A 27,241-nucleotide genomic window follows, 5' to 3' on the forward strand; every position below is an offset into this window, starting at 1 on the left:
TGGCCCTCTCGAGCTGGTTGGCTTCGGGCCTATCCTTCGAGTTCCCCCTTTGGGAGACTGGGGGAGTGTGCTGCCTGTCCGTCCTGCCCAGAGGTGGGGTCCGACCCTTGTGAGGGACCGGTACCTGCGAGGTCCCCTCACCCCGATGGGGAGATCGGCAGACATTTTGATGGGCCCTATGCTGGTTCTGTCCTTGGTACTAACCTATGTGCTAGGGTGGAATCTGCTGTTAGCTTGGCTGTAGTGGTGGAAACTGCTACTGGTATTGTTGGTAGAAATAATACTATTGAAACTGCTGGAATTGGTGGATCTGCTGCATCTGGATCTGCATCATCCTGGCACTCTGAACGAGGTCATCAAACTGAGAATGCTTGACCTTAGGAGGGATCACAGAAGGCTTTGAAGGTGGTGTTCACCTGGGGCAACGAGACATTTATCTATTGGGTTGTCTGAGGCACTGACAGAGAGAGGATCCCTAAAGCAGTTAGGGGAATGGTAAACTGCCCGATAGTCACTGAGGGGCCTTGAGGGAGTGACGTTTGGTGATCCTACCCCCCAGTGACGTTCATGTCAATGTCCTTACTGGTGTTGCTGGAAGATGCCATTGAAAAAGAGTGTGGTGGTTGGTGAAATGTAGTGCTGACTAACCCGACGAGGTCACTCTGATGCTTAAGTCAATACTGTATTATGGTTGCGAGCTGAAAACTTGCGTGCTAGAATGTTAGTGAGCAAGTAATCGCACGTACCTGAGTCTTGGGGGTTGATGCCCTTATATAGCTGAGATGCTGTAGGTCTCTCGAAACATTCCTGGAAATTTCAACCCATGATGTTGGGATCCGTTCCGCTTTGGTAGGAGAGTAACATGTCAATTAATGAGGTTTATCGTTTCCCTCTGATTCGGACGGGGAGAAGATAAGGCCTACGGTTACACAATGTGATCCTGGGAAGTTCGGAGATAATTGGTGACCTTCTAGGTTCGGTTATGTGACACCTTGGCGTGTGTGGCTACCGAGGTGCTCTAGTACCAAGGCGCTTTGATATCGAGGTGCTGTCATCGCATCTCATGCTAATCTATCGTCTAGCTGGCAAGCCGCATCCACGTGTCCCTTACGTCGGGCCAAATCACGCCTCATCATATTCAATTTTACCATGTCTAGTTCTGTGTGCAAATATTTGGTTTCTAACTAAGATTAGAATCCAACATTTCACCACTCAGGAGCAATGTTTCCCACATCAACTATAATCAATATTTTTTCAACTATTTTCATTAATATATATATATATATATATATATACATATGTTTTTATAAAAAAAAAATAATATAAAAATTTATAAAAAATGTAATTTAAATAATATATTTATAAATAAATAACATATATACATATACATTATATATAAATAAATAAGTAATAACATATATCCGATCGGATAGGGGTGATTCGAAACCAAAAATCAGAAACATATCGAATAAGACTACAGTATCGAAGTTTGGATCGGATCGAATTATAACCTGATCCATTTGCACCCTTAATGACCCTAATAAAGGAATGGGGGAGGAGAGGCAGACACTGAGTGAGCAGAGCAGAGATATAGAAGCAGAGTCCGAGCGAGTCGCGGGCGGTTGACTTGGGTCTGGAGAAGGAGAATGGAAGGGAGAAAAGTGGTGGTTTCAGCTCTGCAGTTTGCTTGCTCCGATGAAGTTTCTGCTAATGTCGATACTGCTGAAAGGTAATTTTGCTTTCTCTCTTCTTCTCTCAATTTCTTTCTTCTTCCAACTTGAAAGGAAAGGGAAAAACGTAATTTAGTGGCATTTCCATTGATATTTCGTTGGAAAATGAGTTCTAGCTAAGATTTAGTTAGCTAGAATCCAAGATATGTGTAAATCAAGGTTTCAATGCCGTTTTGATCAGTTTCTAATGATGCGTAATCACCTTTTCAATTTGCATTGATTGGAATTAAAAGCATATTTTATTATGATTTCAAACTTTGTTGTGTTTCTACTACTCATGATTTGTTGAAATTTAGAATCAAACCCTGGTGGGTACACGTTGTTCAACTCTACTATCTGATTAATTAGGTCAAGGAGACACTTCCGAACTTGCATGAAGTCAAGACCTTCTTAGACATTCAAATGTAATTTATGCTGTAAAAATATGTTTTTTTTTTTTTTTTTCCTTCTGGCCTCGGCTCTTTTCCTGATGCTGGTGTTTTTTTTTTGTTTTTTTTTTTAACAAATGGTTATTGTTGTTGATCTCCCTTCACTTTTGACTTTTTTTCATATCATTTCAACGGTTCTTTATTTTTTTTTCCTTCTCTGCTTTAGTTCATTCCCACTTAGTGGGCTAACTAACAAATTTTGCCATCCTCTGTTAGCATCATTTTGCAATATATCCAATTAGTTTGTGCAAGACTGTCTTTTTTTTTTTTGTTTTTAATTTTTATTTCAGACGCAACTTCAGCAAACTCAGTCAGCTGTTAATAGACTAAGGGGCCGTTTGATAACTGCTGAAGTTGCTCAACTGAAAGACTTATTGCTTTGTCTTTTAGTTGTTAAAATAATTAAATAATAAAATTTTCAAGAATTTAGTGGTTCACCCAACTTCAATTTTAGCCATTAAGGAGTTCACAACCTCCTTAAAATCTTACTCTAAAAGACAAAGTGATAATCTCTTCAATTCAGCATCTTCAGCTGTTATCAAACAGCCCCTAAGTGATAAATAGAGTGAAAGTTGTTTGAGAATATCTGTGGAAGGAGCACTTCAATTTTTTCTTTTTCTATTTTTTACTTATCTTCCTTTTCTGTAGTAGTCGGAGTGACCTTCCTTGTTTATGCAGGTTGGTTAGAGCTGCTCATAAGAAGGGTGCAAATATCATTCTCATTCAGGTATGAATGAATATGCACTTGAATCCTTCATTTGTCTGCTAAAAGTTGCTGGGGGACTATTCTTAGATCCTTGGTTAAATAGAACTAGTGTGTTGATGCGTCCTTATTGTAATTCCCTTCTGCATTCCTCAAGATATTCTGCTTGATGTTGCCTCTCTTCAATTTTTGATAAATGAGGATCTATTTAGTCACATGTCAGTGTTGAAGGATCAATCTGAACTCTGAAGTTTAAGACAAATCCAATCTGCAAAGCTTTTGTCATGAGTTGGTAATTCTTAATTGAGCATGAATTGGTCAACTTTCTTGGTCCTTCTTCCTTATATTCTGACTTTTCTTGATTAGACCATATTGTAGCTGTTTCTTTATTTTCCTTTTTTGGCAAAATAGCATTACTATTACTGAGCAGAAAAAGGAACATTAGAAATGGTTAGCTTACTGTAGGATATTGGTTTTTGATATTTACAAGCATGATAAGCTAAAAGGTGAGCCTACTGTAGGATATTGGCAGGTTCATTAGCAAGAGCAGGGGTGGGGAAAGAGGTATTAGATTGGGGTTGCCCAAGCCCGGGCTGTAATTTGTAAAGTTTCTGGTTGTGGCTGTTTTTATAGTTCCTTGTTTCCTCCTTTTTACTTTATAAGCCTGCTGCTCTCTGATGAGCTATCAAAAAAAAAAAAAAAAAAAGAGCTTACTGAGAATATGTATGATCTTTTGTTGCTTCAGCATCTGGTTAGAGCTCTGATTTCCAAATCATGGCTCCCATATGCTTTGCATGCTACACCTCCTGATGTGATGATGAGATTGTTAGTTGGTTGATGACATAAACAGTCTCTGCATTGCCTGTATCACAGTTGCATGAACCATCTGTATACAGATGAATTGCAAATTCTGAATTCTGAGAGGCTGAACTGTGCTGAACAGTGCTTTGTCTTGCAATGTGTTTGACATGGAGTTTAGATTTTCTTTGTACAAAAAAGAGGTGATCTCAAAATTTGTTTCACCTTTGGGAACACCCTTAGATCCTATTTGGGATTTTGGGTTTCGTAGAGGACTTAGGGATGCTGAAATTGAGTCTCTTTCTATTTTGCTTGGTTGTCTTAATCAGTTTTGTTTGGATCCCTCCAAGCCAGATAAGAGAGTTTGGACTCCTAGACCCATTGGAACCTTCTCTTGTGCTTCTTTCTTCAAATCCATCTCTCAACTTTCTTCTCACCAACCCTTTCCGTCTAAAGAAATTTGGTGCAGGCCAGTCCCCCCAAAAATTATGGCTTTTTGTTGGGAAGTATTCCATGGGAAAGTAAACACTTTAGACAACCTACAAAAGAGAATACCTTTTCTCTGTATTTCTCCTAATTGGTGTATCCTCTGTAGAGCTCACGGTGAGGATTGTTACCATCTACTAGTATCTTGTCCCTTTTCTGCAGACCTTTGGGCTTGGCTACTTTCGTTGTTTGGGGGTAGTTGGAGTCTACCAGTAGAAGTTTACATGCTCTTCAACCATTCTACCTTTTATTGGCCTACAAAAATAGGGAGAATTATGTGGAGATGTGCTCGTGCTGCTTTGACTTGGACTCTTTGGGAAGAAAGGACTCTCAGAATTTTTCAAGACAAGGAAAGGAACAACCAAGATTTGAAAGACTATGTGTTAAACAGGGCAATACATTGGCTGAAGACCTTGGAAATCTTCCATCAATTCTCCTTTAATGACCTTTGAAGAAACTGATCAGCAGTAGCAAGGTGCTCATCTTTAAAGGACAAATCAATTACAAGCTGGTCTCCTCCACCCGAAGGCTCAATAAAGTTGAACTTTGATGGAAGCAGCATGGGTAATCCAGGATTATTCGGAGTAGGGGGTGCTTTGAGAAATGAGAAGGGAGAGATTTTGTTGCTCTACTCAGGTCCCTTGGGAATCGGGAACTCCATCAGGGTAGAACTCTTAGCTGCTGTACAAGGGGTGCAATTTGCAAACCAGCTGGGGGTACAACACCTAATAATTGAGGGGGATTCCAAAGTGGTGGTGGGTTGGTTAAAAAATTCTGAAGAGGCTATGTGGCGATACAAGAATGAAATGAAGAAATTTAGTTGGTTGACAAGGAATATGTTGGTCACTGTACAGTGGGTGGGGAGATCAGCAAATACTTTGTCAGATGTGTTAGCTAAGCAAGGGGTAAATAGGGAAGAATTATTTTGGGCTCAGTTGTGATTATTGTTTTTCTTTCCTAGTTTGCTTGTAAGACTCAAGGAGGGGCTGCAGCTCGTGCCTCTCGTTGGGATGATGTATGAACTCACTCTAAAGTTGCTTCTGAATCAATAAACTTATTATTATTCATAAAAAAAAATATCTTGAACATATGAGATTACTTGGATTGGACTTGATTGAGTTCTATGAAAAAGCTTCTGATTTCTTGAAATTTAGAAAGAAAGTAATATTTATCCTTCTTAGATATATGCTTTGGAAGAGAACTGAATCAATCATGAATTGCCCTGTCTTGTATTTTCTCTGGATTAATTCCTATTTGATTATTCATTATTATACTTACTGCATAAAGAAAGGAACAGACGGTTTATAGAGATTAAAAGGATGGAAACAATGTTTTAAAAGCCGTGGGAGGCATACACCTGGAGGCGCACCTCCTCCCTTTCCTCCTTCCTCCTGACCCCCCTCCTCTTAAGGAGGCTTATGCCTCATTGTGTTCGGGAGGCTAACGTCTCATGTCACGCCTTTGCATTTTAAAACATTGGATGGAAATATCTATTTGATGAATTGTATCTACTTGTTTTGATGTGCAACTTTCTTAAACTCACAAATGGAATTCATGTTGTTGTCCATTGAGATACATGAATACTGTAAAACAAGCTTCTTGGAAGTCAAAAAGTAAAAAGTCCAAGCAGTTGTATGCAGCTGACTATCTTCAGCTCTAGTGTAATTGGAAAGGAGGGATGTCTGGATACAGAAACTTTGAAGTCTGAACATGCACACATCCTTATGTTGCATCCAAGCAAGTGATCAAAGCAAGCTCCTTGCTCTTTCAGCAGCCTCTTTATATGCTTGCAAAAGGGGATTTCTACCTGAGTTCATCCTTGGTTGTTTTCCATGACAACATCTAGATAGTTCTCTATTTGATCAACAGCTCTAGAGTTAACGGTTATCCTTCACACCAGAAAACTCTACCTGGTCATCTCTGAAGGTAATACCAAAATCCTTAATCCTATACTTCTATCCTCTTGATGTATCACTGGACCCTGCTCTTGCCTTAGCCTTCTCAATGCTCTATTCACCAGACCTTTCTCTTCATTCACATTGTGCTGTTGATTCCCAACACAAAATTTTAAATCCTTAAACCAAAAGGGTCTCTTAAAGTTTTAACTCTGAAGATCCAAAGTGCCCTTTAACTTCTTCATAGAATCCAACCTCCCCTGATTTTCAGGAATTTCAGTGGTTTGATCATTAATCACATCATACATAACCAAACCCTCTTGTTAAAGATGCATCTGTTTCAGCAGATCTATTTTGTTGAGGGAGCTGAATTCTTTCCACTCTAAATCAGGGTTAGGGAGGAATTTTTTTTATAGCGCAAATTCATTGTTGATGTAATACTGTTTGGGGGTTTTTGGGTTCAAGATGCTCTGAAGTCCATCCCCATCTGCAGCAATATCAGGGATTTAAAATTCAAATACTATTTAACCAGAAGCTTTCCATTCGTTGAGATGCTGACATCTCTGTATTTGTGATCTATTGTATCATCGCTCTGTGAAATAGTGACCTCTCCTTCCTTTGGAATCCTTCAATATATACAATGGAAAGGGGCAACCAGGGTGCAGTAGGTTCCATATCCAGCCTTATCAATCCCAATCTAGAATTTTCCCTTTGTCTTGATGCTCTCATGGCAACAGAGTCTATAGAATCCTGGAATTCTAGAATGTAGCATATTCAGAGGATATTAATAGAAAGGAGTTCCCTCTAACATGTGCACCAAGATTTTCCAATTTGCCTCCCCTGGGATTTGGCCTGTGAAAAATGAGTCCATTAATAGATTGGCTTGTGACTAAGCATTTAACATTTCAGAAAAGAACTCTAAAGGGCCTGTGAAAAATGAGTCCATTAATAGATTGGCTTGTGACTAAGCATTTAACATTTCAGAAAAGAACTCTAAAGTCCATTACCCATTTCTGGTTCTGCCTGTCTTGGGTCTTGGGAGGGGTAGATTGGATATCGACCTTAACCTTCAATAGTTTAGTATGAAGTGGCTGCTCTCAGATTTGAACCTACGTTCTCATTCCTGTCAGCCCAAGATCTTGCAGTTGCACTAAGCAGTGGTATGCTCACTGTGAAACTTCTTTCATAAGACATTTCTACAAGAAATTACTTAATTGGCCTTTTTTATTCTCCCCTAATAATGTCATCTTTCTTTTCAACATGGAACAAAACTGAAGAAGTTTGATTGCTGAGAGTTGAAAATTGAAGTGCCATGACTTTGATCTATTAAGTAGAAGTGTGGAAAGAGGTCTTCCTGCATTCATAGGGTTGTTCATTCCCAAGCCTTATTTTATTATTATTATTTTTTTTTTGTCTAGTGAAAGTTACAAGTACTCCTCCCCCCTTCTCCCTCCCACAAAAGGAGGAGGAGAAGAAGAAGAGGGAGTGAAATCGATTTTGTTATTTCTAGAACTCATGTCCTTGGTTTGTTGTCAAGATATTAACAACATCTGGTTCCACTGCTGAAGTTTCTTTTTTAAGTTTAACATCTGAATGTTGCTTTTACCTTCATTCTTACATCTTAAATGTTGTCAGGAACTATTTGAGGGATATTATTTCTGCCAAGCTCAAAGGGAGGATTTCTTTCAACGAGCAAAGTCTTACAAAGGACACCCTACAATCCTAAGGTAGAGATATCAAAATACTGAAATGGGCTCCAAATCTTCTGCAAGGTGAAATAAGAAAAAAGATGGGTGGCTGTAAGGACCACCTTCGCACCTACCAAATCAACCACATAATGTAATGTGGTGTGCACTGCATTCAGGAAGAAGTCAGAACCATAATTTGAAATGCCCCACCTGGGAGTTCTAGGGCTGAGTATTGACAAGTTAGATTATTCACAAGGATTTATTCTATCATCATTATTCTATACTGTCAACAAAATATCTACTTCCACAGAGTGTCATTAAAATGAATTAGTTGTTTAGTCCCTCACTATACTTCAGACCCCTTGCCTGAATGTATCGTCTATTGTGTACCTTTGTGTCTAGTCAACTGCCTTTGTGTTCTTTGGCTCTTCCTGACTTGAAATTAACATTGTCATTGCCTTATTAATGATTCTGTTACAAAAACAAAGAAACTAGTAATGCCTTTTAATCTTCTGACTAGGGCTGTATGTGGGTTGCCTTCAGAGAGGATATACCTTTTACTGGTGTTTTAGTCCACTGAAATTGTACTTCACAAATGCATGAATGCAAAACCATCCAGAAAACCAAAATTATGTGTGTATATTGCGCAGGATGCAAAAACTAGCAAAAGAATTAGGAGTTGTAATACCAGTGAGCTTCTTTGAAGAGGCAAACAATGCCCATTACAATTCAGTAGCAGTAATTGATGCTGATGGGACAGATCTTGGTCTGTACAGAAAGTCCCATATCCCAGATGGACCAGGCAAGTGTTCAAGGATTCTTCTTATCAAGTTTGGTATTATTTATTTTCCATTTAGTTACTACAATTGTTTTTTCTCTTCAGGCTACCAGGAAAAGTTCTACTTTAATCCTGGTGATACAGGCTTCAAGGTGGGTTGATCTGATTGTGTGCTTCTGTAAGTAAAACTTAATTTCATAGGTGATTTCTATTGTCCGAAGAAACTCATGGCAACCATGATTTCTGTGGAAACAGGTCTTTGGAACAAAGTTTGCCAAAATTGGAATTGGTAAGCAAGAACTTTATCTGAGAAACAATATTAATAGAGTTCAGAATCTGATATGGAGGAAATCCAAGGTACTCATCAGTAGATTACAACCAATTGCCTTGAGGTTTAAGCCTCAGCTATGTAGTTTGAGGCCTATGCTTCAGGGACTGAAGCATTCACTTCTGTCTCTTGTCTTGAGGCTTGGTCATGGTCATAAGCCATTGGTCCTTGAACCTGTCACAAAACATCATGTTTTATTTCTGTCTCTCCCACTTTCATTTTTCTTTCAATTTTTTAAGGTTTAAACCTTTGGGACAATGTTATTCTGTCAATATGTGGCAAATACAATGCAAATTAGAGTGAAATAATCTCTCCTTTCTCTCAACAAAGGCTTTCTCTGGAGAGGGACCATGAAACCATTAATTAACCTGCTCAATGCTCACAAATTCTATTGAAATCATATTCTGCAAGCTTTTTTTTTTATTATTATATATAAGGCATTATATTGAGGTCGGTTTATTTCTTATTGTCCTTTCTTCCCCCCTTCAAGTTAGTTGCCTTTTTTATTTGCTTGTTTGAAAACGACAAGAAGTGGAAAAGGGTCAGAGGGAATTAGGAAGACCTCACATGGAATTAGAGGATATAAATTGGAGGACCTAAATATGCGAAGGATTATCCTTATATTAGATGTAACTTATGTGTAAAAAGGTTAAAATATGTATTCATGGGAGGGGCAAATCCAAATAGGAGAGATTTACTGGACATCATATTGGTCAGTGGTCATCTGGCCATAATACCGGTCATCTACTTGGTGAGCCATGAAACTGTGTTACTATTTGCATCTTTTATTTTTTCAACTTCTATCTTGTTCTCCTGTATAAATTTTTAAAGATTCTTTTTGTTATGAACTTCAATGGTTATCTTATTAAGTATTTAATGCCTGTGCATTGTTTTTTTATCAGAAAAAGGATTTCATTAAAAATTAAAGATTTAGACTTAATACAACTGTTGGAAGATTTGAACACCCATCAGTAACACCGTTTACAAGTTTTCTGAGAAAAGACTTGGCCTATCTACTCCCTGTTTAGCTAATTATCTGCTACCCCGTTTGCAGTTCTTCTCACCCAGCTGAAGCTTGAGTTTATTTTCTTTGCAATCACATCAATCTCCTTAAATGCATGTCTGTATTTCCAAGGTGCTTCTTTGAGTTGCTTTGCCCAATGAATTACTAGCTGTGAATCACCTTCAACTTGCAAATCTCTGAGGCCAAGCTGTTGTGCTAATCTGAAACCATGTAGAAGTGCCATGATTTCTGCCTTGACTGAAACTCCTAAGCCTGCTGGACCTGAATACATCACGGCCACCAAACCTTGACGGTCTGTAATCACTCCCCCAACACCTGCTCTTCCCCGGTTACCCATAGAGCTACCATGAAATTTAATTTCAATTTACTTTCTGGTGGTGGCTTCCAATCCAGTCTCACCTCTTCAGAGTGACTACCTGTTTGTGCTACTTCAGACCAAGATCTGATTATATAATTGACTGAAAAGACTTTGAAAGTCTCCAAAATTTTTATCCAGTGTGCATTGTTGTATAAATCATGCCTTAGACTTTAAAATCCTTTATACATATTGTTTTACATATATGGAGAGGGTCTGTTAGTTGGATTGCTAAATATGTATAAATGTCCTGGGACTTGGTGTAGCCACTGGCCACATGATTTGGATCTGAAGGGCCTTACATGTTATCATTCCCTTTTTCCACAGGCCAACATTTAGTTTAAACCACATTGCAATGTGGTTGAAATGATATCTAGTTTGGGTTTATTATTTAAATATTGGAACTTTTAATAGCTTTATTACAAGGTTGGAAATAGGTTTGTCATGGACCTAGAGACTGAACATCTGGTTGATCCTGAAGGCCCCTATTCAATGAACAATTTGGATCAACTGTAAGATTCCTCCATGTCTAGTAAGCTTCACTAGGTGTGACATGCATGCCAATTTTATCTCTAATAAGCCATTCATAAGATCTATTTTAAGAGTATCTAGGGCTCTCTCTTCAAAATATTTCACCAAAGTCAAGATTTTTCTAGTTCTTATACTTCACTGTTAAGGAGGTGTCTTTTTTCTGGATGTTTCTGCAATGAATGGTGATGGAATAACCTAAAATATATCATAATCTTTTTATGCAAGCTATTTGCTGGGATCAGTGGTTTCCAGAGGCTGCACGTGCCATGGTTCTTCAAGGAGCAGAAATTTTGTTTTACCCCACTGCCATTGGTTCTGAACCACAAGATGAAGGACTTGATTCCCGTGATCATTGGAAGCGGGTGATGCAAGGTCATGCTGGGGCTAATTTGGTAATTCTTCATTCTTTTTGTGCTGTAAACTAGTCATTTGAGTTTGTTTATGAATTGTATTTCTCATGTACTTGGTGTGGAGTCAATAGTTCAGAATTGTATTATCCTTCCACAATCTGCCACTCTATTTTTGGGCCATGGCATTGAATCTGATTACCTAACATACAGAATTCCTTTTTGATTGACCAGCAAGTGGTATGATCATCCCAGCCATGTAATAACCCATCATTCTGAATGGCGGTTATCGAGTTTGCATATTGGAAAGGAAAGTCCAAATAGATGCAATTTATCCAATGGTTAGATCATCAGATCTTCCAAATTCCTGACCCAACAAAAGCCTCCTCTTGGTTGTTGCCTAGACCAAAGCCTAGACCAAAAACAAAAGGACAACTGAAAACGGGAAAAAATACTAATGGAAGAGAAAAGCTAATCTTTTCCAACAAAAGCCTCCTCTTGGTTGTTGCCATCTTCATCCCATCTCCCTCTTCCAATTAACCCTTTTCTCGAACTTTCTTCCTTCCTCTCAAACTCTTCAAAAGCTTTTAAGGCAAATTCCTCACCTCCCCAGAAAAACAAACCCAAGCTTTTACCAATTTTTACATCCTTTCTAAACGCTGCCTTGAATGAGACAAAATCGGTTTTCTTCTCCTTTTCGAGACTTTTATCAAGTTCTCTAACGACAGAAATAGAATCCTTTTCAGGGGCACAAACAATATTACCAGTCCCCAGCTGCTTACCCGGGTTAGAGGTATTCTGAGAGTTCTCAATATCCAGATCTTGCTTTGAAATTTTAAGGGTCTTACTGCTCCTTCTTCTGTACACCCTTTTGTAGTTCTTTGTAGGCCCAGACCCAACCAAACCAAGCTTCAGACGGGAGAAAATTTTGGTTACATGTACAGTATGAGAGTATCTTACTCCAGAAGCTCCTCAACACTTTTTGGATGTCACAGATTCAGTCCCAATAAAATCTTTCTTTCTCTTCCCCCCTCCTACCCAAATCCACACCTAATTTCCCAATCACCACCTCCTCGAAGACACGAAGATCAGCAGTATCGTCATTGATCTGGGATGGTGAACAAATTTCCTCACCAACACTTTCACTTCCTCCCCCCTCCAACAACAACATTTCCTTCAAGGGTGGCAACAACAGACCCATTGGTAGCAATTTCCTCCTTCATCAGGCCTATCTCCATTTCTTTGTGGACCTCCCTGTCTGCACTAGTGACATCCAATTCAGTTGAGGAAGGGACCTTGGGCGTTGCAACAGAGTTTTGCTTTGGAGAAGCATCTTCGAGATCTTCTTCCGACTCTCTGCTGCTTTGAACATAGTGACCAGAGTCGCCCATGCTGATCCCAGAACTTCGAGACGCACTGTAGTCCCCCACTGGACTTACAGTAACTAAGATCATTGATTTCCCCTGTTTTGATCACAGCTACCAGGAGCAACTTCGCTGTATCCAGGGCTTATGGGTCACATTAGAAGAGGATCTCCCGATTGCAGGTCTCTCAACAACCTTCAGTTTCGACCCCTTATGCAGTCTGACCTTTCTTTGTTTTTGAGACAAGTTCAAAATGAAACTACTTGGATGCCTACCTTTGACAATGCGTTTGAATAGAGTTTCACTCCTCTTAATAACCCCTACCTTGGGTGGGACACGAAGCCTACTCGCACTAATTGATAAAGGATTTAGAGAGTGGGCCCCAGTGGTATCTCCATCACTGATGCGGGACACCCCTTAAAGATGCCGAGATGGAGACTTTCCACCTTCCCCAACAGATAGCACCGAATGGCCCCCGCTCCCCTTTTCCTTATTCAAGCTCACCCCCAAATCATATGTCCTTCCTTTTCCAAAGTCTCGAAAGTCCACCAAAGCCGATGTATCAACCCCAATAAAACCGATATCTTTTTTTGTTCCCAAACTACCCTCAACTTCAACCTCCGAAACTATCTCTAAGAATAGTCTTTTTGACTTCCGCCTTCTCGAACCAGAGGGAACTTGAGAAGCACCTCTATCCTCCTTACTCGAGACTAGGAGATTAAGACAATCGCCTGGGTAAGTTCCTTCTATTACCACTCTTAAATCGAAAAGTTCTCCGCCAAAGTGAAGCAAAAGGGATGCTGGAACCAGATGAATTTCCTCCATCTCAATTAAGGTACACACACTCACTAAGTTCTTCCAATCCAGAGTTCTTGAGTCAACGAACCTAAAAATCCCACAAGCATCTCTGATCTCCCTGAAGGTTTGGAAACTCCAGGCATGAAGAGGAATGCTGAACATGTTAATCCAAAAAAAGCTTGAAGGCCCCACGTTTCTCAGTGCTCCGACGAGAGATTCCACCCCCGCCCTCCCCCCCCCCCCCCCCCAGTCTTAACTTTGGACTCCAGACTTGATCCTGCTCGCGCTCGAGAATATCCGGAGCTTCTTTTTCACTACTGAAGAAGAAAAGAAAGAACCCTGCACTGAGTCTTCTCACCTGGAAGTGCGTACTTGGCTTCCATTCAGTCACTGCCCAGTTCCAAACTACTTCAACATCTGGTTCAGAGTTGACGAAACAACCAACCAAGCATTTGTTTAAGAGCTTTAGTCGCTTGATAGTTCCTTCAGTAGAGCTTGATACCACTTCTTTCATCATCTTTCAGCAAAATGTAATACAGCCCAGAGGGTTTCTCCACATGGCAGAAACAGGAAACAAGTTTGGTTGTTGAGGGAGATTACAGGAAACAAGTTTCAACTATTACTTGCATGCCACTGATATAATCAGCTTACCCTGAGTCCTTTTTTGTATTTCACACTTTAAATTAGCTGAATTATATTCAAATAGCAGTGGTATTTCACACTTGCATGAGATGAACTGTATGGTCATCTGTTCATCCCTACATTCTGGGCTTTCTGAGGCTATCATACTAGATGTAAAGAATTGGTGTTGGATAATATCAAAATTCATACCACTGTTATTTTTTACACTAATTGATTGATAGTCTTGAATCCTGGTTCCAAGATTTTCAGTGGGCATTGGGAAGTAGGAAATTTCTATAATTAAGCAATGCATTATATACTTTGTTGTGGTTCCTCTTCAACGAAACTGATCTGTTTTTGAAACTTCAGGTACCTCTAGTGGCTTCAAATCGGATAGGAAAGGAGATAATTGAGACAGAACATGGAAATAGTGAGATTACATTTTACGGGAACTCTTTTATAGCAGGTATGCATTTTTCTCATTGGCATGCAGAGTATTTGATTCAGTCTCAAGTTCATGACTTCATTATGTGGCATATCTTTGTCTGTATGACTCTTTTTAGGGTAAAGGTCTATAAGACTTAAGTAAATCCACTATAACCTAATAGATCAATGGATGAAAAATGATTTAGAATAGTTTCTTCTATCCTCCCTTCATCCTCAACCCAATAAGTATTAGTTTATAGTGTTGGGGTATAGATCAGTGGAAGCCTTCAACTAGGTAATGTTGGCCAGATCAACTTGGAGAGTAGCAATGGAGAGTGAACTTAAGGTTCTTAAAAGTCGTTACTTTCCATGAAACAATTTTTGGGAAGCAAAGGTGGGATTTAAGGCTTTGTGGGCATGGCGTAGCCTGTTATGGGGAAGGAAGGTTTTGGAAGAAGGGTGTGTGTGGAGGTGGGTAGCAGGGAAGAGATAGGAATCTGGGAGGACATGTGGGTCCCGGGTCTTGTGAATCCAGACCCCTAAACTGGATGATTGCTCTGTGACCAAGGTGAATCAACTTATATATCAGCATTTAGGAGGTGGAATGAAGGGGTGCTGCGATTTTTATTCTCGGACCAGGAGGTAGTGGCAATAATGAGTATTCTTTTGAGCTGGCAGGCTATTCCAGATCGCAGGATATGGGAATATCACAGATCGGGGGAAGTTACAGTCAAATTGGAGTTAAATTGGCTTATTATGTGGCAAAAAAGATGAATTCCAGAAATCCATCCCCTTCCCCAGAGGGTAAAGCTCATCCTCTGTAGAAACAAATCTGGAGGATGAAAATTTACTCTTTGCATTTGTAATCTAATCTGGCGTGCCTGTAAAAATGCATTAGAAGTTAACAAGAACCTTTATAGGAGGAGAATTGTGGAGAGTCCCAAGTGTCCGAGGTCTGCAGGGGAGGAGTCGGTGGATCATCTTTTTCTTGACCGTCTTTATCGTAGACCAGTTTGGTTGGGATCTCAGCTTTCAGCCATTTCACGGGGGAGAACCTTTAGGGTGGGCTGTGGCCTTGTTGGACCCTGCTGGGGGGAGGGAGTAAGTGGCTTATTTGTTGGCTATTGTAATTTGGATTCCTTGGAAGTTGAGGAATAAGCTAACCTTTTCAGGTCGGGATATCCCACCAGAGAGCCTTCTTGAGGAAGTTGGAAGGACCTGGGTGAGGTGGGGAATGGAGGTGGTTGGTGATCCAATCAGTGCTTCTTCAATCCACAGGTCAATTTGGATTGGAGAAATGTGGATTCCCCCATTGGTGAGTCTCCTGAAATTGAATTGTGATGCGGCATGGAGGGCAGCAGAGCAAGCAGGCATTGGAGTGGTGATCCATGACTTCTCAGGCAGGGTGGTTGACATTCAAGCTTCTAGAGTTTGGTGTGCCTTGGTTGAAGATGCAGAACTAGCTGCAATTAGAATTGGTGTCTGGGTGTATCCACTGTCCTATCTCCTCCAGAGTATGGGATCATTTTCTTTGGGCTATTGGTATTGGCTGGGTCATGCCAAATTCAGTTAAAGGTCTTCTGTTCTGCTGGGAGATTTCAGGCCTGAAGAAAAAAGGAAAATTAATATGGAAGACAATTCCTGCAGCTGTGCTTTGGGTAATCTGGTCAGAAAGGAACAGGAGAGCCTTTTGTAATAAGACAAACAGCACTGATGAGGTAGTACATCAGGCGGTTAGCAAGCTGATTTCTTGGGTGTCTATAACTCCTGACTTTAAGAACCTGAAATGTTCCTGAGTTGTTTAGATCTAAGTCCATTTGGAATCTGTAACTTGGCCTGTGCTCTGTCTAGTCCTTAAGTGGCTAGCTCTCCTGTTGTAATTTGTTCAATCTGAATTAATAAAATCTTGCCTTACCTTTCAAAAAAAAAAAAGAAAAGAAAAAAGAATTGGCGTCTGGGTGGCTTAAAGACTGGAGATTCAGAGTCTGGTTGTGGAGTCGGATGCGCTGGGGGCTATTAACTTGATTAAGGAGCATTGAGGTTTGGGATTTAGTCAGTTTTATTTCTTTCATAAAAGTCCTTTGGTGGATTTTGATTCGTTGGATCTTTGTGAATTCTGAGAACAGCTTGAGGTTTTGATGAAAGAATCGGCACACAAAGAAGTAGAGAAAATCCAAGATAAATTGGGATTAAGTTAAACCGTCGAGGGAAAAATATCTTGGTGACCTCTGCAACCTTTTTTTCCCTGTTCTCACACTCCTGAACTGAAATATGCTGTCTGCAACTGTAACTTACTAAAATGTCCATCAAAATGTAGGAACTCTGAACCTTGGACCATACATCCACGCATAGTTGTCAAGGCAACGCCTAGGCGACAAGGCGTCCTTTGAGGCTCGCCTCGCCTAATTGCCAAGCAGTTTTGAACTATGTATTATAAAATACTTTTTTATTCTTTATTTTTTGACATTATAATTGTAAAATAGGCATTACTAAACTAAAATATTCATTTTGTGTGTTTATATACTAATTTCTTTTTATTATTTTCTTATTTGTTAGGGCTTAATCAATATAAACATTGCTAAATGCTGTATTGAACCCCAAAAGACTTTAAAAACCTGAACCAATAAGGAAAAACTTAAAATTTTGTCTAATCAACACATTCTCTACTACACATTTTCTAATTGTAGAGAACATTGATGTGGGCCCCACAGCTGTGGTCCCACTCTGTCTGTAGGGTAGAATGTATCTAGTCACAGCTATGGTCGATTTATGATTCTGTAATTCTAGTTGTTATTTACTTTTCAGTTTTATATTGTTGTGTTATGATGTAAACACCAAGGGCAGATGTGTCCTTTCATGTAACTAGCATAACATATAAATATTAAATTAAAGTGGCAGCGGCAGAATATTGAGATTCTGTTCTTCTCCTCAAAACTGTGTTCTACTGCTCTCTCACCACTCTTTCTCCTCCTTTACTTTCTCTTCTCTTCGATCCTGAAGTTCCTGAGTGATCAAGACTAATAGCAGTCTTGAACAACTACATGGTATCAGAGCTAAGTTAGGGTTTCTCATGTGAGTTTAATACCAGTCGACCACATGAGAATCTCCTAGGACTGAGAGCTGAAAAGGAGGAGTTCGCAGGCTGATTCTTGGAGATTGCCAGAAGTGCTAGCAGCTGTTGGAAACTTGTTAGGGTTGCAGAGTGTTGGTGGTCAGGAAGGATCAAAGAAGACTAGGGTTCGGGTAACCCTAGAAGGCAGCGAACAATTTTTCCTTGTAAGTTATTTACTTTCTAAGAGAAGTTAGATCAAAAAAGATAGGTTGGACCTATCTGGAGGGGAAGGCCGAACCATCCTAGGGTTTCCTCTCTGCGATTCACTAGGGTTTTACTGCAAACCCTAGGCCGAACTGTCTCAACTGTGTTTCTCTCTACTCTAGGGTTTGAAAGTAACCTTGCGGCAAGCCCTAGTGTTTGATTGAACCTTGAGATTTATATACACAGATTCTAGGGTTTCTTATTAACCCTACTGCAAGTCTATATACATAGTACTGAGTGGATTGTGCAACTGAATTGTTCACTTTAAGAACTGATTAAAACCTTAACTCTCCCAAGCATATCAGACCTCTTCTAAGCTGTTTTTCAGAGTCCTAAGGGGTTAGAGCTCTACGGAAAGCTACTGTTGTGTTGGCTAGTTGGTTTCAAATCAAAATTATCCCAGTTTTGTGCACATATACTGTGAAGACAGATCAGGCCCATACTGTTTTTGATTGTGATTGGTAGTCCAAGTGCTTTTTGAGACTTGACAGAAATGGAGTTTAAAAATCAGGCAGAAGGCAGCCTTGGGAACATCAGTTATGGTAATGTTTCTGAGATGGTTGGTCAGATTACGACTGTAAAGTTTGATGGATCAAACTATTTGGAATGGGCCCAATCAGCCATGATGGCTATTGGTGGACGAGGTAAATTAGGGTACCTCTTGGGAGATATGAAGGAACCTCCCAAGGGAGACCCGACATATACCAAGTGGATTCAAGAAAACTACTTGGTTATGACATGGCTGTGTAATTCTATGCAGCCTCATATTAGCCGGAATTATTTGTGGGCAAAGACAGCTAAGGAGATATGGGATGTTATGAAAGAAACTTATTCCCAACCCCTTAATGTTGCCAGAGCATATGAATTGAAATGTGAAGTGAAGAATCTTAAACAAGGAGAGAGACCGGTTTTAGTAGATTTCTCTACATTGCAGTCCCTGTGGCGTGAGATTGATCACTTAGAGACTCTTGAGTGGGAGAGTCGGTTGAGAAGATGTCTTTTGTTTCTCAGAGTGTGAGTCCGGTTATGTTGTGGCATAACCGATTAGGTCATTTGTCTTTTCGGTCTTTATAGAGTCTGTTTCCTGCTTTATTTGAGTCTATTGAGTTGTCTCAGTTACAGTGTAAAAGTTGTGAGTTTGCTAAGCATTGTAGAAAGCCTTATTTATTGAGTAATAAAATGAGTGATAATTCTTTTGATATTGTGCATACTGACATTTGGGGGCCTTTTCATATCCCTTCCATGGGTGGGTACAGATATTTCTTGTTATTTGTTGATGATTATACCCGTTTTTCTTGGGTTTATCTCATGTGTTCACGAGATGAGGTACCTTCCTTGACCCAAAATTTTCACCAAATGATCCTAACCCAGTTTGATGCCAAGATCAAAGTTCTCAGGTCTGATAACGCAAAGGAATACTTTGCTAAATCATTGACATCTTATCTTCTTCATCATGGGGTTATCCACCAGAGCTCTTGCCCTCATACACCTCAGCAGAACGGAGTTGCCGAAAGGAAGAATAGGCACATTTTGGAAGTGGCTAGAAGTCTCATGTTTACTTCCAATGTTCCTATCCGCTTCTGGGGTGATGCTATCCTCACGGCGGTATACCTTATTAATTGGATTCCTTCCAGGGTCCTTGATATGAGATCTCCTTTTTCCCTTCTACACCCACGTGAGGACTTGTTTTCTATTCCCCTTAAGACATTTGGTTGTACATGCTTTGTTCAGTTTCTCGGACCCCATCACTCCAAGTTCGAACCCAAAGCCTCCAAATGCATCTTCCTTGGTTATGCACAAACTCAAAAGGGTTATTGCTGCTATGATCTTGTCTCGGGGAGGAAGTTTGTCTCCATGGATGTTACTTTCTTTGAGGGGAGAGCAGTGAGAGTGGGGGTTTGTTGAGTCCTTGTCTTCAGGGGGAGAGCAGTGAGAGTGGGGCAATTCCTTTACCTATTCCATTGGGTGATGAGAGCTGCAATGGTGAGGGTAGTCAGAGGGATCAGGAGTTGAGGGAGAGCTGCAATGGTGACGGTGGTTAGAGGGATCAGGAGTTGAGGGTCTATCACAGGCGGTGCAGGCAGGTTGATTCTGATCATCAGCAGTTCAGGCCAGCTCCAATCTCACCTCTAGCTCCAGGTCCAAATACTACAGTCCCAGCCATTTCACCTCCCACAGATGATCTTGACCTTCCGATTGCAGTCCGTAAAGGGAAACGACATTGTGCCACATCTACAACCCACTGTATTTCCCATTTTTTATCCTATGATCGCCTATCTCCTACCTACAGGTCCTACCTTAGCTCCATTTCCAATGTCCCTATTCCAAGAATAGTGCAAGAAGCCCTATCCGTCCCGGAATGGAAAGATGCAATGCAAGTTGAGATGGATGCCCTGTTGAAAAACAACACCTGGGAGGTAGTTGATCTGCCCAAAGGAAAGAAACTAGTTGGATGCAGATGGGTATTTACGGTGAAGCATAATGCAGATGGATCTATTGAGAGGTATAAAGCTTGGTTAGTTGCAAGAGGGTTTACACAGAGTTATGGCATAGATTACTTGGAGACCTTTGCACCAGTAGCCAAGATGACCACTATTCGAGTCCTATTATCCCTTGCAGCAAGTCACACTTGGCCTTTATACCAAATGGACGTGAAAAATGCCTTTCTGAATGGAGATCTGCAGGAAGAAGTTTACATGCGTTTGCCTCCTGGATTCTATGATGCAGAGATAGGTAAGAAGGTCTGCCGGCTCAACAAGGCTTTGTATGGTTTGAAACAGTCACCTAGGGCTTGGTTCGATAGATTCAGACTAGCCCTTGTGAAGTTTGGTTATGTACAGGCCCAGTCAGATCATACCCTATTCATCAAGAGGGTGGAGTCCTCCTTGACACTACTGGCAGTATATGTTGATGTTATTGTGGTCACAGGGAATGATAGCCATGAGATTGAGTCCCTTAAACAGCTCCTTCATCAAGAATTTGATGTGAAAGACCTTGGTGTACTCCGATATTTTTTGGGTATAGAGGTTGCTAGATCCAAACAGGGGATCTTCATCTCTTAGAGGAAATATGTCCTAGACTTGTTGGCAGAAATTGGAAAGTTAGGTGTCAAGCTTGCAGATACACCAATTGAACAGAACCACAGGATTAGTGCCGAGAGTGGGGAGCTTCTTGAAGACAAAGTTATGTTCCAGCAATTGGTAGGAAAGCTTCTATATCTCTGTCTCACTCGACCAGATATTACTTATGCTGTTAGTGTTGTCAGCCAGTACATGCATTCTCCTAGAACCACACATCTTCTTGCAGCAGAAAGAATCTTAGCCTACTTGAAGAGATGCCCGGGTAGGGGTATACTGTTCAAGAACAACAACCACATGAAGGTGGAGGTCTATACAGATGCTGATTGGGCTGGGAGTGTTGATGACAAAAGGTCTACCTCAGGATACTGTGCCCTTGTGGGAGGAAACCTTGTTTCCTGGAGAAGTAAGAAACAAAGTGTTGTCTCCCGGTCAAGTGCTGAAGCAGAATACAGGTCCATGGCCAACGGAGTGGCTGAAATCCTATGGCTAAGATCTCTATTTGAGGAGTTGGGCATTGAGTATGAGAAGCCCTTGATGCTGTATTGTGATAATCAAGCAGCCATTAATATAGCACATAATCCAGTGCAGCATGACAGAACCAAACACATTGAAGTTGACCGGCATTTTGTACGAGAGAGGGTCTCATCTCAAGAAGTATGTCTCCCTTACATCACATCCAGTATGCAACTAGCGGACATCCTCACTAAAGCCGTATCAAGAAAGAAGCTAGAAGCAGATCTATCCAAGTTGGGAATGATAAACTTCTACTCCCAACTTGAGGGGGAGTGTAGAGAACATTGATGTGGGCCCCACAGCTGTGGTCCTACTCTGTCCGTAGGGTAGAATGTATCTAGTCACAGCTGTGGTCGATTTATGATTCTGTTATTGTAGTTATTTACTTTTCAGTTTTATATTGTTATGTGTTATGATGTAAACACCAAGGGCAGATGTGTCCTTTCATGTAACTAGCATAACATATAAATATTAAATTAAAGTGGCGGTGGCAGAATATTGAGATTCTGTTCTTCTCCTCAAAACTGTGTTCTACTGCTCTCTCACCACTCTTTCTCCTTCTTGTTCACTTTCTCCTCTCTTCGAACCTGAAGTTCCTGAGTGATCAAGACTGATAGCAGTCTTGAACAACTACACTAATCAACACATTTTCTTTTCTTCGTTTCCTATAACAAAAATAAGGGTTCACCCCTTATATTTTTTGAATTTTCTTTTCATGAATTTGTTGATTTTCTATACTTCAACATGAACTCTATACCTTTCTTATGAAAATTATGAATAATTATTAAGGAAATATGGTTATGGTACCTAGGGAACTACCCTAGGATCTACATTTTCTACATAAAAAATCCATCGTCTAGGCAACTAGGCAATAAGGCGCCCCCCTGGTGACTAGCCTCGCCTTGGCGCCTTGAAAACTATGCATCCACGTTTCCCACACACATCCTCTCTTTCCATCAAACACGATACAACTGGTGGCTGCTTTCTGGATGCTAAAGGTACCAGAAATCCCTGGACTATGTTTTGATTTGTCAATTCCCATCGGCCATAGAGGAGCTGAGAAGAACTGGCCCTGAGTTAACACTTAAAATTTCATTACCCATCAAAGTTGCAGAGAAAAAAAAAGTGAGACACTGGATGGATTGGGTGATTCTCTTAAAGCTGAGATTTCAGCTGTTATCGAAGGAACTCAAAGGGCAATTGAACTGAATATCACCAAATTGGTCATAGAAGGCGATTCTAAACTGGTAGTGGATTGGGTGAGAAATGATGCTGCTGATTTTTGCAACTACAGCAACGAGAAGAGGAAAATTAATTGGTTAACCAAGAACATTGAGGTGAAGATGAGTTGGGTTAAAAGAAGTGCTAACTCCTTTGCTGATGGGTTAGCTAAACAAGGGGCATCTAGGGACTCTTTGTTCTGGGCTATCTTGTAATTGTTCTCGTGTCTTGTTGTTTTGGTTAGGTGAGATAAGAGAGTTTATCTCCCTCTTCTTGTACCTGTGTTTTTTCTCTCTAATTTTAATAAAATCTACGAGTTATTGATAAAAAAAATGACAATTTAGTTTTGGGATTTGGGAAAAAGGGCAAAATTGGGTTTTAAAAAGTTACAACAGTCATGTGCAATCACATGTGGATGGAATGATGGCATGTGATGGCATTATAACAGTAGGGGTAGAGTTGGTCAATCGTCAGAAAACTTGGGGGGGGGGGTACTTTAAGGGATTTTGCAAACAGTAGGAGTGGGAGACTCATGAGGGTTGAAAAAGGGAATTTGATGGCCATGTATTCTGGTCCAATTAGAGTGGGAGACTCGTTGAGGGGCTGAGTTATTAGCAGCTCTGGAAGGGGTTCGAAGGGCCAAAGACCTGCATATAAACAAGCTGATCATAGAAGGAGACTCTGAGACTGTACTTAGCTGGCTAAAGGAAGACAACTCTAGGTTTTCGAACTACAACAATGAAAAGAGGAAATTTAAATGGCTTACCAAGGACATTGAAGTTCTATGCACATGGGTAAAGAGATATGCCAATTCATTTGCAGATGGATTAGCTAAGCAAGGGGTGAATAGGAGTTCAGTTTTTTGGTCCCAGTTGTAAATTGTAATAGCTCTTGTATTTTTGGGTGTACATTGACAGTTGTGGGGAGTTAAGATATTTTAGCTCTCCTCTCTTGTATTATCTTTTTCTTAAACAATTAAGGAATCTTCTGTTGTTGATAAAAAAAAGTCAATTTCCTAAAACTTAGGGGTAGTTTAAGAGATTCCCCTACATATTAATACTAGCATATATAGAAGTTTTTTGGTAAGCTAATATATGGACATTTTTGTTCTCATAAATAATAATATATACTAGAACATCTAGAAACAAGTATGGCTTATTACATATTATAGGTTATTAATTATGCACTGCGCTACTGAGTACAAAATTTATTTAGCATTGGTGATTATTAGCAAATTAAATTGAGTGATTCTAAGGATTACAAGTTCATTTTTTTAATTTTGTACTGCATACAAATGCATCATACACTATTCACTTGTAAGTCCCCAATTCGTTAGTTTGAGTGTGTCCCACGTACGCAATACCCATATGTGTCATGTAAGATGCATTTGCATGTGGTACAAGAAAAGTTAATATTGATTTTATGTATAATAGAGGGCTGATTATATGTGATCCTTCGAATTTTATAGTTAATATTGAATAACAATAAACAGGACCCACGGGAGAAATTGTCACAGCTGCAAATGATAAGGATGAAGCCATAGTCATTGCAGAATTTGATCTGGATAAAATCAAATCCAAGAGACATAGCTGGGGAGTATTTCGGGATCGACGTCCAGACCTTTACAAGCTTCTTCTGACATTAGATGGCAATAGTTCTTCACTGTGATGCCAGTCACTATGCCTTCCATTTTAGTTCAGTACGGTAGGTAATCAACAGAGTTCTTTTAATAAGAGGTAAATTATATCAAAGGAAAAGAATTAAGTATTGCAGATACTTGTTATCAAGTTCAGAACAATGATGCTTCATGTTCATCTTCACTAATTCCCCTTGTGTACTAAAACAGTTTTTCTTCCTTGGAAATAGTTTTTTTCTATTGTTAGGTGGGTTTACCTATTTTCGATAGAATTCTTTGAATCACCTTCCATTATGTAAAATTGCTTTTTTTTTTGGAAGGAAACCATATGCTGATATAAAGAAAGACATTATATAAAATATTGTTTACCTTAAAAAAGAAATTCTACAATCCTATTTCAGTAGAATGCAAATAAAATCATGAGCGCACATGGTTTACCACTGTCTACTGATGAGCGCACATGCGTTCCATCTAGGATTATTCGCACACTAAATTGTTGCTTAAATCTGAATATGATAATCATCCAATTGTAGTTGACAGTGGTAAATTTACTCCAAGCAGGGCCCATCAGTAGACAATAATTTGTCAAGTCAAATGTCTAGACCTAGCTAGTGTGGTGAATTTCTTTGCATTTGAGATCTCACAGCATCATATGACTCCCCAAAGCATATTGATAATCATATTTAGATAGCCTATAAAAACAGCCTATGACGTGAGATGTAAATCAGTCCTTTAATATCAAGATTAAACTTAGTGATTAGCAGAATAAAACAGGTCTGAATAACTGTGCAAGAGAAGATGGCGAAGAGAAGAGGTAAGAGGAGTCGAATAATTCTCCATTCTTCTCTAACCCTATTTTATTAATATCTAAAAATTTGATGATGACAAGAATGCCCTTAAGTGGGTGGCCAGCTTGGCAGTTACATAAAGAAAAATAAAACAAGAATAAATAACAGGCCCAGTAAGTGTGGCCCATCAACATAAAATAAAAGATATTACAAGAGAGGCTGTTAGGGGCCCATTCGGCCCAGTCTCTTTACAACGTGGAGACAGGAATATAGTGGAGATACTAGGGTATCTTTGATTCCAATCTTTCTTTGTCATACCATTTATATCTACACAAGGGTAGGGAAGCAGATTAGCAGAGCTTTCAGATGCAACATCAGGCACAGATTTAAGTTTGTCGCCCTGCAGCATGCTTGATTTCAACACCACTAGGCAGTAAGAACATTCTTCCAGTGTAGGAAAGCTTTGTGAAATCAGAGAACTAAGACCATTCACCTTTTCTTTGCATATGATGAAGGGAATAAAACGTCATTGTTTGTATGATATCCCAAGATTTTCAAAGCTTTCATTACTGGACAAGCCTTTTTCCTTGAAGAATCTATTCTCAAGTCAAGCATTCGTCAGTTTTTGCAAAAGGTTTGGTCCCAAGAGCTTTGGTATCATGCTTCTGATGCCATTTGATTCCTATTTTTCTTTTCCTTATTTTCCTCTTTCTTTATATTGCTTGGATGCTTGTTTTTCATGTTGGAGCTAGAAGTGTCATGTGGGTCTGACCTATATGCGCATAGGTGGATCTAGATTAGTCCTTAGCAAAGAATAGCATACACATTTGTTGTGGCTTACTGGTGAGTACTTAAACCAACCAATGGAGTAGTGCTTGAACTGTAACTTTGCAGTCAAAAAGCACCTCTATTTCCTGAAATATTTAAAAATGGCTTCAAAACCATTTATTTCCCTTAGAGGATACCGGTATGTTGTCTGTTTCAGTTACGCTTTTGTAAGAAAGGTTCTCTTGATTTTTTCCTCTCAACATGCCAGAATCCTTGACTCAGCATTTCTACATAAACTTCCCAGCCATAGGTGGCCTCTAAAGGACCTTATTTAATTTGCACCACGGGTGGTTCAGTTTTCTTTTCTTAACTTTTTCCCTCAATAATTGCGACTGACTAGATACATGATTATTCAGCGGGTCCTCCTGGAGAATTTGGGCTCTATGATACTTAAACAAATTCTTGTTCAGCCCTTTTATCGTTTAAAGTCACCTGGGATAGGCAAGATTCCCCGGGTGAAACACTATTCACTTTGTGCAACAGTTCAATAAGAGAGAAATCTTGATGATTTGTAATCTGTGCTGTTGCTGCAGTTCAATTTTCCTAGATGTCTTATACAGTGGGATCAAAATGTCTTTTTATGGTTAATCACAGAATAGAATTGATTCGAGGCATGAGCATCATGGTTGTTGTCAACGTGAGAAGTTGCCCTAGAGGCCGCCTCATTAGCACAACAGTAGGATTCCTTGTCTAAAGGGCAGTCCAATGCAAGAGGCTCCCACCAATGCAGGGTCTGGGGAGCAACAGATGTATGCAGCCTTATCCCTGCACAGAGGCTGTTTTCAAGATTTGAACTCTGGTCATCCAGGTCACAATGGGGGAATCCTACTGTTGTGCTAAGGCCCACTTTTGCTGTGAGATGCTTTTATATTATTTGACTTTGGATGTCATAATAATAAAATAGATATTACTAGATTAAATTATCCATTTTTATGTTTATATATTAATTTCTTTCTATTATTTTGTTATTTAGTAGGGTTCAATCAATACACTTGTTAATCTATTGAATCTTTGAAGACTTGAAAACTTAAGCCACTGGTTTGTTTGGTGGTAAGTTTGGGGAGGAAGTTGACTAACTTTCTCTGCAAAAGAACATGGGTAAAAATGCATTTACCCAGGTAAGTAACTTACCATCAAATGAACGGGGCCTTAGCAAGTAAAGGTGTTTATGGGTCGGATCAGTTTGGTTGCAGGCTCTTTGGCCAACTGAACCAACCTGGTTGGGTTGGGAAATTGGCCACCTGAAACTGACTGGCCATTAGTGGAAATCAATCCAAGCGTAATATTTTGGGTTGATTTATCGGTTTGGTCAATTGGTTCAAATAGCTGCCCAGAAGTAGTTTTTACTATGTTTTCACCAGGTAAAAATCATATTTTAAATGATATTTGGGTCGGGTTGGTTTTGGTCAGTTTACACGAGCAAAGCGAAACTGACTGGAAATAGTTAAAAACTGGCTAACTTGGGTTGAGTTGGATCGGTTTGGTTGGTTTGATCAGTCTTATAAACAGTTTTATTAGCAAGAAAAAATAAAAAATTTTGTCCAATCAACACATTCTTA

The 27,241-nt window shown here is 39.8% G+C and overlaps 1 protein-coding gene across 1 annotated transcript; it reads left to right on the plus strand.

The window, feature by feature from the left end:
• The first annotated feature begins 1,561 nt into the window (after window positions 1-1,561).
• Window positions 1,562-24,448, plus strand: NLP1 (nitrilase-like protein 1). Its single transcript, XM_010273330.3, has 9 exons — window positions 1,562-1,729; window positions 2,837-2,885; window positions 7,676-7,767; window positions 8,379-8,530; window positions 8,612-8,658; window positions 8,762-8,795; window positions 10,970-11,136; window positions 14,244-14,340; window positions 23,923-24,448. Exons 1-9 carry the CDS (start codon window positions 1,647-1,649, stop codon window positions 24,096-24,098), a joined length of 897 nt encoding a protein of 298 aa, XP_010271632.1. The 5' UTR covers window positions 1,562-1,646; the 3' UTR covers window positions 24,099-24,448.
• Window positions 24,449-27,241: the final 2,793 nt, after the last annotated feature.

The sequence above is a fragment of the Nelumbo nucifera genome, chromosome 2 (assembly GCF_055504915.1).
Source record: "Nelumbo nucifera cultivar China Antique chromosome 2, China Antique-T2T, whole genome shotgun sequence".
NCBI lineage: Eukaryota > Viridiplantae > Streptophyta > Magnoliopsida > Proteales > Nelumbonaceae > Nelumbo > Nelumbo nucifera.